The sequence below is a fragment of the Festucalex cinctus genome, chromosome 19 (genome assembly GCF_051991245.1).
Source record: "Festucalex cinctus isolate MCC-2025b chromosome 19, RoL_Fcin_1.0, whole genome shotgun sequence".
Lineage (NCBI taxonomy): Eukaryota > Metazoa > Chordata > Actinopteri > Syngnathiformes > Syngnathidae > Festucalex > Festucalex cinctus.
Window position 1 is genome coordinate 8,427,786 of NC_135429.1, and position 18,445 is coordinate 8,446,230.

Genomic DNA, 18,445 nt, shown 5'->3' on the forward strand with positions numbered 1-18,445 from the left:
AAGACGCTATGTGATGTCAGAAGCTATGTGATATCAGGAATCTTTGTTCTCTTTATCCGGTCAACAGCCAATCAGATAATTCCATGTCAGTCCTGTTACCCACATGTCTAGCCACAACCAATAAGATCGATTCGTGGTCTATGTAAGCGGGTTTGAGAAGTGTATGTTTTGTCGAATTATTACCTCTGTTCCTCTGTGCAACTCCCCGGCCCAAGTTAGCTTAGCGTCTCGTGATTCTTGATACATTCTCATTGATTCTCATCTAGTCAAGTTTGTTCTACGCCTCTCGATGTTATGCAAATAAAGAGTTAAAATCTTATTTGTGTCTGCGTTTTGGGATCCAATCTCAAAACATAATATTAAGTTCATCCACTCACCTCATACTTCCCCGACCTTAATAAGATGTCAAAAGTGGCTCCAAAGCAATGTTTTTATTTATTTTTTATTTTTATTTTATTTTTTTAAAGCAATGTTTTTAAACTACACATGGCTTTGGCCTGAGCACAAAAGCAGAGGAAATTAAGTTTTTCTGGGAAATAATAAAATTAAAACAAATAAATCCTCTAATAGGTGAATGTAGCTTCACTGTATATTCTTCTTGTGACAACTTTTATTTAGTAAGCGGTTGATGAAAACGTAATTTACCAATTTCCCCATTGAGTAGAGCAACTACACCATCCACTTGCCAATTCCGACATCCAGAAACCTCTGGTGGGATACCATGCATGATACTATACCTGAGACCTCTGGGAGCTTTGAACACTAACATTCAAATAAAGAAAAACAAATATGTATAACTAATATAAATATCCACCAAAAACATGCATGAACGTGTTACCTGTATGTTTGTATGGAAACAGTTAAGCATTTAGTTGAGGTTACTTATTTAGTGGCACCACAGTACAAGTGCCTCATCTGGTGGTCGACAGAAGAATTGCACTTTAATTATATTTGAGAGGTGCAGGGGCATCTCCTTTATACTTACATTAATCGTTCACTCTTCATGCTGATCCTTGCAAAGGGTAGTTTTCTGCAATTTCCAAACCAACCTGAAAATAGATAATTTTTATGAGACTGTTGCAGTGACGAAATAAAATGGTATATGCAAGAAAGATTTACCCCTGCGTGGCAAACCATGGAATTCACAAAGCATCATCATCATCATAACAAAAAGCAGACAGTGAACAGCAGTTTTAAAATGTTTATTTAAAAATAAAATAGAAAAACATACATAAAAATGTCCAGAAAAACAGCCCCGAAACAAAATCTGGCTCACAACAATCAGCCAGGATGAAAACCAATTGGGCGGGGTTGCCACAATTTTAAAACCCCTTGTCCTATTTGTAACAGACGGGAGGTTACATTGCAGCTCCACGTACATCGTAAGGGCAGAATCTCAGTGGCGTGCTGGTGCTCTCCAGTTGCTTCACTTCCAAACTCTTAAAAATGAAGCAAGGAGTGAGCGCAAACACGTTTCCATAAGATGAGATTGTATACTGCATTAAGATGTTTGGCAACTCTGAACCGGTCTAACTGCTCATCGCAAATTTCCAGGGCACGACCTGAAGCCAAGTAAAAAAACAAAACAAAACAAAATCTTTACAATCATGTTATATGCAATCCCACTAACCTAAACATGACATTGTGATTAATATTGCATTTGTTGAATATGAACAAAGCAGAAAAAAATCACCAGTTTTTCCCTCCCCATCCCCTGGGCTAACACCTGTCAAAATGAGTGATTTTTTTTCTGCTTAATTCATAATCCACGAGCACAGTATTAAATCAGAATGACGCGTTTAGACTAATGGGTGGCGCACAGAATACATTATTGCAAAGAACATTTTCGACTTGCCTTCTCATTTGAGCGGTTGGGCAGTTATATCAGACGATATTGGGCCTTTTCAAAATAATAAATGGCTGGAGTTTTGACAAACACTGATAAAAATCTTACTTTCTCTATAGGCTGATCAGCAGGTATGGGTCTAGAGGTAAAGGTAAATCATGGCCGACAACATTATTTTGGGTGAATTCCATCTTTCATACTCCATACTCCTTTGGATGCAACGTATAAATATGTCCTTGCAGTTGAAAGCCTTTAAGGACAAAAAAAGGTTATTTTATTCAACACAGATTTCTTGAAATTATCAGCCAATTAATTGGTTATCAGAAATGTGTAATATTGAAATTGACATGGGCCACAAAAATCCATGTCGGTCAGGCCCTATTAATTTAATTGTCACTCCCTCATAAAAGCAGACGTTTTTAAACTTTAGAATGGGGCTTGTAATCGAGGAAGGCTCCGTTGTTCCAATGCAATCATAAAAGATTTAATAAAGGTGGCGGTGTAGTCCATAAAACAAATTTGAGTGAGGCCATTTCTGCATGTGAGCGTTGCTGATCAGCTCATGATCTACCTTTCCTAAGCGTTCAAGTTCAATTAGTGTAAAAGCATTGAACATCATCAATGTCGTGTAAAAAGCTCGCCTGATGCCGCTGAGCAGAGGGCAAGTCGCTCTCTGGGTGCATCCTGACCGACTCCAAACCTGTCCGAGACGTTCCACACGCACACACCGCACGAACTCGGACCCCGAACACGGATGACAAAATCCTCTTACTCCTAACGTTTGGCGGATAGTTGTACAAAACTAGACTTTTGAGACATTTGGGGAGTTTAAATACTAATATAAGAGGATGGGGGCTGCGGTTCTCACACACACACATTAAAATATAAATTAACTCCTGTCCAGTCCTATTTAGCACTGACCGTCTTCGTTGGGGGGGAGGAAAAACAACAACCCTCGAATGCACAAGTAGTGACGCGATAATCGGAGTAACCCACTTGCATAGAAGTAGCACGGGCGTGCGTTAGTAGTGATGATGCGAGCGACGGCCTTTGCGCCATCCTCTCTGTCAGCGTGCACACCCAGTAAACACAAAGAAAGGCATTGCAAACAATTAGCTGAAGTACCTGGCAATCAAATATACACAAGATTCCTGAATGGAATCAAAAATATAATTCCCTTTAGCTCGGGTCCTTGGATTGGGAGGACCACTCCTCAACCATCCACATTTTTTTGTGTCCCGGACCACAAATGGGAAGCCCCTTACCGCCGAGCACCTTTGACTGCTAGCCCGGGAACTGATTTACAGTCGCTTCTTACAAGTTGGTCTCCATTGTCAATCGAATTTTCACAATCCCCACCTTGGAAAAAACTGTAAAGAAGGGGAAAAAGGCAGTGACGGAAGAAATATGGCAGCAACAGAGTCCACGAAAAGACGATAGACAATCTTGAGGTTGCAAAAGCCAAAACACAATTACATCCTCTCACCGAGATATGAGCGCAGGGTGCAATTTTCCTTGCCACTTGTCTCCAGGATGAGAAACTGAACTTCTCTTTTTTTTTTTAAGAGGGGAAACCGTGAGGCTTACTGAGAAAAGAGCTCCCCCATAAAAGACGAGGCGGGGTCTTTGACCTGGGCTCCTTCTCACCAGAAACACCCAAAGGGTTCTGTAAACACAATGTAAAAACGCTACAAAAATAAAAATAAACTGTATAAAAATGCCTTTGACATACACATACTAAATTAAATAAGCATTTAGGTTCCAAAAAAAAAAAAAAAAATATTGCACAAAACGGAGGAAGAAAGTGTAAAACGCGGCACCCATCAGTGCCACTCCAAAAAATATATCGACACGAGCCCTGGAAAGAGCCCGAACCGAAGGAAGCAAAAATACTGACCGCGACATAACACTGAAACGCTACAAGGCGGTGAGCAAAAGGTCACGCTGAAGCGGTAGCCGAGCTGCAGGCTGTTTCATGTCGCGGCCGCTCCGGTCGAGTGAAAACTGCTGGTCTCCGTGAGGGGGGAGGGGACCGCCGGCTTCTATCTGCTGGGGCTGACGGGCAGAGTGTCCCTCTTCCGGCGCCGCCAAGTGTTCCGATGGTACTGTGCGTGCATGTGAGCGTGTCCGCGGGTCGCCGCGGCCGGGTTGGCGATGAGTGGTGGGTTGTGCAAGCCCTTCATGTTGAACTTGACGGCATTCTGAGGTGGACAGGGAGGGGTGGAGACACTCGTCCAGTCAGTATGACAACACGAGACTAAGAGAAAGGTGCCTACAAAATAAATACAATTCATTCTCATTTTAAAACTACATTTAAAATATGTCGCTCAACTAATAATTGCAAAAGAATTGTATAATCAAAATTGTTCATTAATTTATACATATATAATTTTTTTTATTTATGAACAATACATAAATTGACTATTTTTTTTTATTAAATGAATAAATAAACGTCAAATATGTACAATACCTTATCTTTAATTGTAAAATAAAGTTAATGTATCGGAGACAATTTAATAAAATATATATTTTAAAATTATTTCCAATTAAGTTATTTTTAGATATTTAAAATTAAATGGAACAAGAACATTGTGCTATTACTGTTTTACTTTATTTACAATAAATGAATTGCTCAATTATTAACTGAAAGCAATACATTATTATTATGATTTATTGATTGATTGAATTTTTTTATTTTATTTTATTATCATTTCAATCTCGGGTGTAATATCCTTATTTATTGATTGATTGAATTATTTTTTATTTTATTTATTATCTGTTCTTATTGCTGCTGGAAAAATAAAGTCAAGTCTAAGTCTAAGTCTACATTAATAAATAAGAATATATTGTACAATATGCTCTGTGCAATATTTTACAATAAATCAAATGATTTTTTAAATCAATGAAGGAACTTTTTTTAAGGACATTTTGCTTTCTTCTTTCTTCATTCATTCATTCAATTTATATAATGTTGCTTAATATACATCCTAAAAGGTCATTTTAACTATGGAATATTTTGTTTATAATTAGAAATGTAATAAATAATAACAAAGGTATATCTACAAATTTAATTCACCAATTTTTTTTTTGCAAGAAAAAAAACAGCTAAATTATGGCAGCAAATATTACAGGCCTTTTGATATTGTAAATACTCGGTAACCTCGAAATGTTGACTGTCAGGAACAGACGATGGAGAAACAAATGCATTGGTGGCTTGTTTAACAGTGTGACCTTAGCAGTGGCGTTTAGTACCAAGTCGCCGCAGCTAATATGCTTTGACGTGAAGCAAAAAGGTCAACAGCAAAGAAGACCCACTCCTAAAAAAAGCACAAAGTGACATATCACTTGCTTTATGTTCTGCCTTTTTCAATGATTTTCAATTACTGGCTCCACTCCAGCAGCGGAGAGGGAAGCAAGCGCGCAAAAAAAAAAAAAAAAAAAAAGTAGAAATTAAAAACTTAACGGCACCATTTTAAAACTAAATGCTGTCGTCATTTTTTTTTTGCGCGAGCTCGGCAAGCAGCAAATGACATGTTAAGTAATAAGCAGCAGGACTTAAGACTGACACACTTTGCATTCAACAAGAGACTCGACTGCGGGCTGACATTAAAATGCGATCAGCTTCAAACAGCTAAGGAAATACTGAAATGTAAAGATAAGCCATGTAAAAGTCACATTGTGGGAACACTGCAGTGTGAGAAATGAGTCCTGAAGGATGTTATGTTGACATTATGCTGGCCAACAGGCAGCTTGTTGTAAACTAAGAAGATTTAGACATTCGCAGTATGTTTACCACGTCTACCTAAAAATGAATTGAACAAATTACCGCCACACCTCCAAAAGTTCCAAACACAAGGAAGCGCAATTAAACACACGGAAAAGGGACCGAAAGAATGAGATGGACAGAATGTTTCTGTGTCCGGAGCCTACCTTATGTACGTGGCTGGAGTGGGGGCTGGGCGGAGGCTGCGGACTAGAAGGGGCATGGGCATGGGCATGGCTGGGGGGGCGCATGTGGAAGAAGGCGGGGAGACTGGTGTCGATACACACCTGTCTGCCAGGTATGCTGTGCATTGTGAGACCCCCGGGGAGCGAGGCGCGAGCCTGGCAAATGAGATGAAGAAGATTAAAAATGACTTGCTGCCTTCCATAATCCAGTCAAAGGTAGCACAATGTTATTTTTGCATGTTTACCTGTGAGCCAGGAGGCAAGAGCAGATGGTGTCCTGCCATTCCTGGTTTGGCGGCGCACATGCTGAATCCCGGCGGAAATGCAAGGCCCAGCGGTGCGAATGACGTGTAAGGCGGCGGAGGGGGCGGAGCCACGGGACAGGGTGGGGTTGAATCAGAGTCCTGATGAATGTGTACACAAACGAGGAGTTACCACCTTTTCTTTTTTTTTTTTTCCTTTCCTCCGGGATGTACTTTATTATAATTTACAGAGCAATGTTTAAAATTAATGAATCAGATTGAAGTGTTTTTTTTTTTTAAATGTGTCTCTAGATGTTCACTCAAGTTTTCTCATGACCGCTAGATAAATGTTTACAACTTCCCTCCAGTATTTCTGGTATTTGTGTGCGCATTCGCCACGCAGATGCACAACCAGCTGTTGGCTGTCGCCACCTCTGGCACGAGTGTGGAGAAGCAACAGCGGAACTCCGGAATAGGCAAACATAGCAACAAGAATGCAATCGAAGTGGAGGAACTCCAAGTTTCCGGTTCCACCTCATCATGGGAAACGTGAGGTCATTGGCAAATAAAACCGACCACTTCAGCGTACTGATAACATGGCTGGCCACACGCAGTCTTCGCTGGCTGCAGTGCTTTGCTAGCCAGTGTGAAGACAGTACTGTGGACAGTGATTTGTTTCTGCGATTGCAATTTGTGAATAAGAGGTGGAGCAATCTGGGGCACATTACAAAGAACGTCTGGATACGAAACTGTTAGTTGTGGGAATTTTATCTGCTGAGGGAATTCTCTTCTAACATAACAACTGTGTACATTCCACCATCTGTTACAGGCGCAACCACATGTGATACAATCCATACAGCTGTTGCCAGGTTACAGAGCCTCCACCCAGAGGCTCATCATCACTGGGGATTTGAACCTACTAACCACTTTCCACCAGTGTGTCCAGTGCAAAACGAGAGAAAATAAAAACATTGGACACCAAAGATGGAAAAGGTGCGTCACCCCTGCCCCCACTTGGATGATCAAAACAACATATCTCAAACTGTTAACACCTCAATATGTTCAAACTAGTCACTCGGAAGTGGGGACATAATTGATGACCTTACGTTAGGGACTCTATCACTATCTATATCATCATTCCAGTCAGAACTGTGCAATGTTTCCCCCACAACAAACGTCAGCTCAACTTCAAAGCCCTTCTGAATTAAAACAAGTGGCCCATCAGATGTGGTGATAAGGCAGAGGTGAGAACGAGTGAGTTCAAGGGCTCTTGTTGTTGTAAACTGGTGATCAAACTCCTGCAGAACAACATCAAAGGTGTGGCGGGGAGGAGCAAGAGCTAAACAAAAGCCTGCCGTCTGCAGAAGGTATTTTGCTTTTTCAAAAGGCTCTGTACCCCCTGCAGTTCATTCTCACCATACCTTGAACCGCCCTCAGTCTCCACAGCAACCCTCGCACTTGACATCACCCCGACTGACACCGACTACAACCCCCCAACTCCCTTCATCCTCCTCTGGATTAACACGTCCTTGATCACATCAGTGGTCGAGTCTTGAAGGCTTGCGCCTACCAGCAGTACACTAAATTTAGGTGTTCGAAACGATCAAATGACTCACATTGTCTGATCCAGAGAGCGAGGACACAGAGGAGGCGGATGAGTGCTGCTGGGGACTGGAGATGGACATTGGCGAGTCTGCGCTTTGGGGGGATGCAGAGTCCCTCTGCGGCTCTTCTGAGCCCACACCACTGTCAAGCGCACAGCCGGGGTCCTGATCAGACACCGGCTCCTTGGGAGTTGGCACTAGGGATGCAGAATGAAGGTTAATGTTGGAATATAAATGATAAACAGAGTTCCACTGAACCACAAATGGTACTGAAGACAGATGTGAAGAATTATACCTCCATTATCCACTCGAGCCAGATCCCTGCCACCCCACTTTTTGATGATCCACTCCCTATAGTCGATCACTTCCTGGGTCAACCTGATTATTCTTCCCAAGGTGCTGCGAAGAGGAACGAGAGAAGAGTTTCGGTGGCGTCCCACTTTTATTAATCACAACTCGCTTCTGCGCTGTCACGTTTCAAACCTTTCGGAGTCTTTGTTGGGATACGATCGGGCGAGCGGTGACACGGCGTGGCTGAGGACAGTGTAGGCGTAATCAAACACCTGTCTGACGTGCATGGCGCCGTACGAGCCCCTGCCCACATCGTTGCCTGCATGGCGGGCAAACGGAATACGGCCAAATGTTTTCGCAGGGTTTTTCGCCTATGCGATGGTCGGAGAAACGCATACCTGGAAGCAATGGATCTTCGATGCAAAGCATGGACGGCCTGTAACCGTTGCTCATGGCCATGTCGTCTTTGGCAATGTATGCACCTCCGTTTTTGATGCGAATCCCTGTTTTCAAGTAGTTAAAATGGCGACCGTATAACTCAAAAAACTCGATCAGCAGGAGGCCCAAGTTCTCGCTGGGGTTCCTGGCATCGATACGAGGATGAAGCTGAGGAAAGACGCGTAAGGGGAACTCAGTGCTTGGTGAACCGTCAAACTCGTATTGATTATTATTGCTATTCACTGTGCCACATCATAGTACAACTCAAGGCTTCCTCTTGTTTCTCCTTTTTGTGAGTACCTGCAAGAAGCTGATGACCATGAGGATGAGGCAATAAGAGCTTATTCCGCCTGTGAAGACTTCATTCAGATCTCTCTGCAGCAGGAATTGCTTCAGCACAAAGATCAGGTAAGGCAGCACCGGATACTTCTGAAAGTGGATGAGCAAATGTGTTTTAATACCTTGCTGAATTGTTTGAATAAAATATGATGGTATATTGGGCTATCAGATTAATCACGCATTAATGGTGGCCCGATTGTCATGGGCCAGTATGGCACTGTCTTGGGCTACTATGTACATTATAGATGCTGGTCAGGTCATTAGAAATGTAATAAATGATATGATCAAATTAACAAATTTGTGCTTTTTAAAAAATGTATTTATTCATTTTACATGCATGATTATCGTGTATTGGAAACTTAATCCTGAGCCATTAGCCTGTGGTGTATTTTCCCCTTCCTGATCTGATTTTACATACGTAAATAACATTTTTCGATTCAGGTACATCTGCCGCAGTGGGAAACATTCACCTCTGTGCTGCCGTGGCGAACAGGTTGTTCAACGGTGCATAGTGTGCAGTGTGAAAAGGCTTTTAGTGCTTTTTTCTACACTTATGTTAATATCAATATATCTACGAGGCTTCCTAGAAGTGTTTTGCACTAGGTTAAAAAACCCAGCAGGCCTGTAGACAGGAATTACAAACATTTGGATTCATTTTCCAATTGAGAAGGCTGCAAAAGCCTGTGGCACTTTGCGTGTGTCTGTGGCTTGGCTGACTTTTCAAAAAGGCTTTAAAGAGGTGAGAACAAGACTGGGAGCTGTCTGAAGAAGAGGAAAGCCCTCCTCCCCTATCCGCCCTACGATAAGACTGCAGCACAGCCTCACTCCCTCGCACATTAACAACACTGACGCTCGCGGGGGTTTGATTGAGTGTGGCTGTCAGTGGCGGGCTTTCAAGCCGCGACACGCCAGCCCGGGATCCGCAACATAAACAAACGAACAAAAGCCAAAAGGATGACATCTTGCTGGAAGATCTGCACCTGGAATTCCTGAGCTGTGTTGGCTAAAACAAGCATGACTAAAGCGGGTAGACATCCACCTTCAGGAGGAGAGACATTCGGAGTACATTAAGCGGCAACCTTGCAGACATTTAGCGAGCACAAATATCTGGGGTTGCTTCCAGGATGAGGCAAAGCCAGTCAAGTATATTGCTTTGAACTACTGGCCGGCCACAATGCACAGAGGGGAATTTCCAAAGTGCTATATTTAGATGCCACTCTAAAACAGTAATTATGTGACTCCACTGGCGCTTGGTTTGATTTAAATACATCTGCATGACCCCCTTTGCCGCTCTCTTCCATTCTTCATCTGCATGGCTTGCTGCTAACTGGCATTTATTTCTTGGTAGAGTGGAACGTCCAGAGTCAAATTCCCGTAAAGTGGTACAATTTGGGAGCTCAACCAGAAATTTTCTGGAAAAATATGCCTCAAATGTCAACAACTAAACGAGAGTCCAAACCGTCAGTCAGCAAATCTCATGAGACTTCAGCTTACTTTATACGAGTGTGTTGTTTGTGATGTTGAGTGATGACAATGAGCTACAAAAGTGATTTTGACCATAGAAGGAGAAATGGAATTTACTGCAATCTGGAAGGGAAACATTATATTACTATATTACTACTTTTTATTTTAATCAAGCAGATGCTAAAATGAATGGTAAAGATGCACAAATAACACTCATAAAAATTCCAAATACTGTGCTCCCTCACTTTTCGCGGGTGACACGTTCCATGCCTGCCCGCAATAGGTGAATTTGAGCAAAGTACAGGTTATTTAAAAAAATAAATAAATCAATTATTCTGTCTAATACTGTGTCAACTTTAATGTCTGAGAAACCCACAAAATATTGAGGTCCAACCAGAGGTAAACCCCGCAATGGATGAGTTATGGGCCCAAATAAAAATCCACAATCAGAGTGAATCCACAATACGTGAAGAGTGAAGTCGTGAGGGACCACTCTAAGTTAATAACATAACTACTTGCATAGTATCGATAATTGATAACGCCATTACGTCTTGCAATCGTGATGACCAAGGTATTTCAGATACTGTATGTGATATCTCAGTCTGAAATATGTAGAAGTACATACAGAAAGATAAAAGCTAAAGATAAATGTTTTTACATTTGCGTGACTGCAAATGTTATTTAAAAATTGGTTTTATAATGGCGGAAAGCTTGGGTCTGAACAAATTATTTCACTTTACATTTTCTATGGGGAGTTTATTTTAAAATTAGAACTTAGTAGAAAGGGATTATGTTCCACTTTGAAAGTTTTCTTGTACGATATATAAATGTGACAACATCTGACCTGAACATAATCTTTAATGAAGCTCGCCGCCTTGACGCCAGTCTCCACGTTGAAGCTGATGTCCACTTTCACCTCAGTTTCCTGGTCTGTAAGTTTGATGATTGGCACCTGAAAGACACCACGAAGACACAAGTGGGAAACTTAAGGAGTGGAAAGTACAGATTTGTTTCCAAATGGAGAGTAAGCGAGTGGGTCCACCCCCTAACTGCGAAGAAATTATCATAATGACATTCAAAGTGTCCACGTTGGGTGAAAGCAGTTGATGCAAAGGTGTTTGGTGGATTCATAGCGCTTCTTTCTTTGGAGTAGGAAACAATATTCTCTTGACACCAACTCCTCTCATCAGCTATTCTCACAAGACGTTATCAGATGTAAACAGACGGGACACTAATTGTGCCTGCTAGTTTAGTGCACCTCTTCTCCACTCCTCCTCTCAGAGATATAAAAGAGTGATGGAGCCAGAGCTTTAGATTTCTGGCTGACCATTTGAAGTCTAAAAAAAGGGGTTTCTAAGCACATAAAAAGTGGTGCCAAGTTGTGATTTGGCAGAGCTTCTTCCACTTCCCCGCAATGTTTCTCATTAAAAGGAAGCTCTCGTGCTTCTGCGATGTGAAAATGTTTGAAAAGAGCATCAAATAATTTGATTACATGATTTTGGTTTTGATCACATCAGGAACAAGACCAGCCTCATCTGATTGCTTGCTTGAAAACGTGAAGGCCAGCATGGCCCGAATACTCACGGTAGCTTTGTCCAGCACTTTGATGGAGTACGGCTCGGCAACGTTGTGCTTGCGAAGAGCCTGTTCCAGCTCTTGCAGCGGGGGGCGCTCCCACTTTCCAAAAACTACCAAGTCGATGTCGCTAAGGGGGGGAAAAGTCACATTCCAAGTCAAAACAATGGATGGAAAAACACACAAAGTTTACAATGCCTCATTGACAGATTCATGTGCGAGTCTCTCTTGCCTTGTTGGAAGGTACAGTCCTGTGCTGAAACTGCCAAATATTTGGACCTACAAATGCAGAAACAAGAGAAAAATGAAGGCTCCCCATTAATCATGTGTTCCCCTCGTTCTGCTGTCCCCTGTTGACAGACAGGCTATGTAAGTGGACCCATTAATCTATCCTGCACATGGAGAAACTCTTGTTTTGAGGGATCGTCGCTAAACCACTGAGCTTAAAATGTTCATTGTAACGTCGGTATTGCGTAACAACCCCATATGCGGCGATGATTTACAGTCCATAACATCCAATTGAAATGTCCACACGTAGCGGCACAATGCATTTCCGGGTTCCACTTCGGAGCGGGCCGGCTGTGCCAAGTGCAGAGAGTTGCCAAACCAAGCAAACAATAGCGAGAAGAGAAATAGCTGCATTTGAGCTCTCCAAAGAGGAGGCTGAGTGGAGGTCCTTCCTTTTGCGTCTGGGAAATACGACGAGGCGCTAATGGCACAAAGACGGAGCACGATTGATGACAAGGGTGCAAATCAGACGACTGATAAGGAGCTTTGCCTGACAGTGACAGCGCAGGTATATCAAAGAACGAAGTAGTGCGACTTGTTTGGATTTCCTTTGAACAAAAACGCTTATCGAGAATTGTAACTTACATCCGCAGCGGGCCACAGCTCCTTGATGATCCTCTCTATCCGGGTTACCACCTCTTTCCTCATAGCGGCCTCCTCAGGCCGTGGAGACATTAAGTTGTAGAAGTCCATCAACTCCTCATGGAGTCTGAGCAAAAAGATAATGCATCTTTCTTCAACAGGCTTATTAAGTTCACCTTCATCTGACAATTAGTGTAGATTTTCAACATAGAAGGGCCAAAACATCCCTAATGAAAATTAAATTGCACTAAAAAACTAGCCACCAGAGGGTGCTACAACTGCACAAATGGAAACAAACCTGTCTTTTTGAACAGATGTGTTGCATTTAGGTATCGTGGACATGACGACCACGATATTGTGGCAGTTCTAATATCACGATATCACGCTTATCGTTACATCCCTAATTATTAAAGGTAATTTGAACATGTTGGTTATTACAGAAGTGTGTATGAACCTTGTGGACCTTTGCATCATTCAGTACACACAAAGTAGCTCTTGTTTTCAAAAAGGTTGATGATGCTCTGTTTTGGTTATATCTAGACAAGAGCTAAAATCAAAACACTCATTGAAACTAAGTCTCCCAATTTAATTTAACATGACAACTTCAATCTTTTGTGATTGTTTCCCCCCATATATATATATATATATATATATATCGCCGAATCGATTTTTTTTAAACACCCCTAATATATATACATACATACATAACTATTTTGGTTAACCACCAGCACAATGGAGCTATTGCGCACCATAGCATGTGCCACAATATATCAATGTGTCAAGATATCTTCAAAAAGTATGGTTCCCTGCCAAACATTCAAAACGACCGTTGTAAAAACTTTGGCCACAGAGCAATGGGAAATCCCACCACACTTAAAGACCATTATTTATGTCTTTAGGCATGATGTCAGAATTTCAGACTGTTGTAATAAAATATGATCTGCATTTACTGTGAGGTGAATTGAGGACACTTCCAACGTAACCACAAGGAAGAATGAACTATTCTTGTCCAATTTCAGAGTGTTTACATGGTGGAACCTCCCAAGCTGGCCAACATTTTCAGTGAAAAATAAGTCTCAAATCAAATGTCAGGTCGTGGACGTGGAAGTGCCATCAGGTGTGGCATTAGCAGATCACGGGAACCTCATTTTAGCCAGCATCCGAAAGGATTAATATGTAGTCTACTAGTGTGTAATCTAAATGTTTCTTTGTGGAATGATAGCTACACTTGATCTTCATTGTCAGGTTGATGACTTCAGTTGGTTAGTTCTGTGAAGCAATGTTTAGTGCTGTTGCTAGATTTAAATTGGTATGTTTCTACTTGGTTTTTATTTCCATTTCTGTTGATGTGATAGGATTCATAAACCAAGTTTGTATGACCTGCATTTGGATCTTCAATGGCTCATGCTCAGCATTTGATAGAGACTGCTAAGTTAGCATATTATGATATCGACTAGTTAGCTTGCCACTCACATAAGGAAGAATATATTTGTTTACATTACATTAGCATTTGATTTCATTATGCCTGTGTGACAGCTGATTTGTTTTTAATATCGGCCAGCATCACGCAACGGATTGTGGTGGCCTTTGGTGGTGGCGCAGCACAACGAGAAGATTTCTTAGCAGTCAAATGCCTAGGAACAGTGCGTCTCTGTTCCACGCCTGTGGCCGCTCATTTTTTTCCCCAAGAATGCATGCCATGGTGTCAGTGTGAAATACGGAACAGGGGGACTGTCACAATCAATTACTAAAGCCCTGCAGGACATTCAGTCAGCCCATGTGCCCACGCCTTGGTGAAAACATTCTGCCAACCAGCGAGACAGACACTCGTGCATAAAAAATACCAGTAGACAAACAGAGGAGCATAGGTGGTGTTTTACCACACACCAAATATCACACCAAGGAACAATGAAATGACTGACAGTGCAAAAAAACAAGTACTAAATGTGCCCCTGAAGACACCCAAGCCAAAACAACGGTGCAATTAAAAAGCGCTAGCCTAGTGTATTTGGCTCGGCAAAATGGCCTAAAAATAGAATCTCAACTTTCTCATGTAGAAGTTGCACAGGTGAGTCAAGGCAACCTCAGCTACTAAGTTGTGGCGCGGAAGCACATCCTGAATCAAAAGTTTACAACATGTCGATAAAAATGGCCGCCAAGTCTTTGGCAATGTTCAGCATGACTGACTGATTTATTGACTTCCACTGGGCACTTTTCTTGTTATTTGGGAAACAATGTTGTCAGTTTCTTTGTGAGAATTAAATTCACAAGTCCCTTAAAAAAAAAAGGAAAAAAAAGAAAGAAAAAAAGATGCTAGATGGAGGGGGAAAGCTGCAGCATATATTTGTGGCCAAGTTAAGATTTTGTGTGACGCCGTAATGATTATATACAAGTAACAGTTAAATAAAGCATTGTGGTATTCTCAAGAAGCAGTCTTGCAGTGTTTTTTTTAACTTTCATTATATTTGTAGTTAACACAGAGATGTCACATGATGTGTGCATACAACAGTCTGTAAATTTGTCTTCATCTCCTATTTGTTGTTCATCTCTAATCTATGCACTTCTTTTACATATGTTCAGGCTGAGACACCACATAATTCCATTGCCTTGTGTTACAGGCCAGAGTTATGAAATGTGTGGCAGGAATGTTAGAAAGGGGAATGTATTGTGCATGCCTGCCCTAAAAGAATGGCTATTGTGCATCTTGACGTGTTTGTGTACTTCTGGTTTAAATCTAATGTTGATTACTGCAAAACAGTGGTGTCCAAACTCGGTCCTCGAGGGCTGGAGTCCTGCAGGTTTCCTTGCTCCAACGCACCTGTTTCCAATGAACAGGATCGTTATCAGGCTCATACAGAGCTTGCTGATGAGCTTCAGGTGTGTGAGAGAAGGGAAACATACAAAACCTGCAGGACTCCGGCCCTCAAGGACTGAGTTTAGACACCACTGCTGTAAAATAAAGATTACAGATCCCTTCATCTTGCATTACACAAGCCCCATTTATCAACATTTTTGCAAGGTTTTCATTTCATTATTATTCAGTGTTTATTTACAAAGAAAGAATACTGAGGGAGTTTAACTTTTTTAATGGATGTGAAAAAAAAATACACTAAGTTTATTTCTACAAGTTAAATTAAGAGGTGAGAATGACACAGATACTGTTACTTCGAGAATTTTTTTATTTTGTGTATGTGAACTTTTAACTCAGAATATGTCATGTTCAAACCGGTGGGCAGCTGCTTTTACGCAACAAGCCGACGATGCTATTCAGCAAAACGCCTACGCCAATATCGCTGCGTACGGGCCATTGGGGTGATTCAAACTAGAGAAGCAGGATACCTGCCCAAGTTCGTAACGTAACTTGCCCCCCGAAACAGTGTTGAACTTACCCGAGAACTCCCGGATTGTACTTTCTCGTCTTCCAGGGCATCCAAGTGCTCGCGTCGTTGCCATTAGTGCAATTTGAAAGCAAGTAATTAACCCCGTAAGTGCTGGCCTTGTTGTCACTTTTCCTCCGGCCGGGGTGGTGATGGTGGCGAGGGTGAGAGTGGCTCACAGGTAAAGAGTGGTTCACCTGGTGACTTTGAGCGCACAGCTGTTGCAGATTGAACATGTGACGGTTGTGATGGAGGAGTTGTTGGTGGTACCGGTTGTTGTCCGTGCTGTCACCCAGTGCGAAAAGCAGGCCGACGTTTTTATTCCCAGCCGTGGTTCTCTCCAGCGGGCAGCCGGAGGGGGGACTGTCTGCCGCCGGGGGTTCCAGTGAGGAAGAGCCGGCCTTCGGGGACACTGCCTTCCCTTCGGCCGCGTCTGTGGCCTGGGTGAAAAAGTTGGAGAGCGCCATGCCTAGGGAGGATATCGCAGAGTCGTGAACACAAGCCGAGCCGCCGCCGTTCACGATGCTGTGATGGCCGCTGCCTCCGCCGCTGACCAGGCTCTTCTTGCTCGACACCATGGCATTTTTCAACACGTCCAACGCGGCGTAGTTGACGCACTGGTTGTGGACGTGCTGTGCGGAGAGCGTCCGTACTCCCTGAGACGTTTCCCACGCGTGCATCCATAAAGCGTTCGCCGGTCCTTTCTGCTCGGGCTGAATCCAAGCTACCCTCGGATCCATTCAACTTGGTTCTCCGGTGACCCCCCCTCCCGTTGGGTATAACGCCAGCGAGCCCGTCGTGATGCCGCGCGCCAAGCCGCCGACCCGAAAGATGTCCGTGCGCCGTCTCGGGGAGCAGGAAAATTACGCGTGAAACCGAGTTTGGACCATTGGTAAAGTCTATGCCGCTGGATACGGGGGAAAACGCTAGCTGATTTCTATTGGGAGTCAATATGGCGTATTCTCTTCAAATCTACGCGCATGCGCGTTAGGAGGGGATCCTCCGACCACTGCGCCCACTCCTTCGTCAGCCCTCACCAGGCCAACTGGGGTACTGCACACACTTTTGAATACAGTAACAATAATAAAAAATTTCTATTTCCAACCCACCGCATTACGATTATTTATGTTATAGTAAAATATGACATTTACTTTACTTGCACAAAATTGGCTTCACTTTTAGTATAGTATAACACATATATATTTTTAAAAAACGTATCTTTTAGTAATTAAAGTAAATGTTTTATAAAAAGCAGTATTGAATCGACACTTACATTATTCAATTAAAAAAAATTTCTCGTGTATTTATTACATATAGAAAATGCACTGCATTTAATAACTAATAATATACAGGTACTAAATTTGCACAGTAAATAGAAAAATCAGCTTGGCCAAAAATTTCAGCCATCCATCCATTTTTTTTTTAATCCACTTATAATTAATAATTCAGTGTTGGCTGAAAGTGGCTGTTTTATGATCAGGAACTAGAAGTTAAAGGAAAAGAAAAATTCAATTATTTTAATGCAATTTTAAGGAAAAACACTACATTGCCATGTCGGTCTAAAAATTTTTTTAGAATTATGCGTTAACATTTTTAACAGTTTTATATATCGTATGTATTTTTTCTTAATGCATGCAGTCTTTACTGGTTCAAATAATGTGGAATCTGCAGCACTTTCCCTACTAAAAGGCAAAGGAAAAAAACATACTGCAGAATGTGGCAAATCTCCAGCTGAACATAACTCACAACCCAATACACATGAAGGCTGATGGCATATGAAATACTTATGTGGGTCATAATCCCAAACAATTTACATGCTGCTCACGTACACTGGAGGCCGCCCAGTAAATATAAACCAAACACCTGAAATAATCACATTTCTAGGTTGCTCTATTCAAACACATCCATGCACAGGAGGTATTGTCACGCTTCACAACCCCCCGGTAACAGCCATTTCCCGGCTTGCACGTTTCACGCCTCACCTGTATGATGAGGCGAGGCATAAAGCAGCAACTTCTTGGAAAGAGAGTAAAATGTACACCATAAAGAGGGAGTGAAGGAGGAAGCCTCTTGCATAATGGCTGCTCACGTGTAGCATGTGCTGGAGTCAAGGCAAAGCAAAAAAAATAAAAAAGACCCCAGAGCAAACTGTGTCAGATAGGATATGTGTCTGTGTAACACCCATGCAGGCATGCACACAGCTGCTCACTCCCACTGAGCAAATACAAGCTTGCTTTCCTCCTATCTTCAGCTGAATCTCACACGGGCATCAAACGGCGGCAGGTTACGAGCCTTTCGCTGCATGCGGCTTGCGAAGGCTGCTTGGCCTCACTGTCATCGTTTATGGGATTACCCAAATGGGTAAGGGCCAGGCCGCATCTGGCAGAGGACAGGCGGAACAGGACTGTACGAGGAGGATGGCGGTGATGGATTCATCTGGTTTGTCTTGAG

At 42.3% G+C, this 18,445-nt stretch overlaps 1 protein-coding gene across 1 annotated transcript; it reads right to left on the reverse strand.

Moving 5' to 3' along the window:
• Positions 1 to 1,187: 1,187 nt before the first annotated feature.
• On the reverse strand, positions 1,188 to 16,991 carry tent4a (terminal nucleotidyltransferase 4A). The gene is made up of 13 exons (XM_077507419.1): positions 16,007 to 16,991; positions 12,621 to 12,744; positions 11,980 to 12,026; positions 11,757 to 11,877; positions 11,017 to 11,124; positions 8,670 to 8,798; positions 8,330 to 8,537; positions 8,124 to 8,250; positions 7,936 to 8,039; positions 7,653 to 7,837; positions 6,040 to 6,198; positions 5,777 to 5,950; positions 1,188 to 4,047 (listed from the first exon to the last, which is right to left on the reverse strand). Exons 1-13 carry the CDS (start codon positions 16,732 to 16,734, stop codon positions 3,889 to 3,891), a joined length of 2,373 nt encoding a protein of 790 aa, XP_077363545.1. The 5' UTR covers positions 16,735 to 16,991; the 3' UTR covers positions 1,188 to 3,888.
• Between the last annotated feature and the right edge of the window lie 1,454 nt (positions 16,992 to 18,445).

Excerpts from the sequence above, each read along its gene's own strand:
- tent4a (XM_077507419.1), bottom strand. The coding sequence starts at position 16,734 with ATGGATCCGAGGGTAGCTTGGATTCAGCCCGAGCAGAAAGGACCGGCG. Across the intron at positions 11,878-11,979 it reads GGACTGTACCTTCCAACAAG|CGACATCGACTTGGTAGTTT; the intron begins GCAAGAGAGACT and ends TCCCCCCCTTAG. Across the intron at positions 4,048-5,776 it reads ACTCCAGCCACGTACATAAG|AATGCCGTCAAGTTCAACAT; the intron begins GTAGGCTCCGGA and ends TGTCCACCTCAG.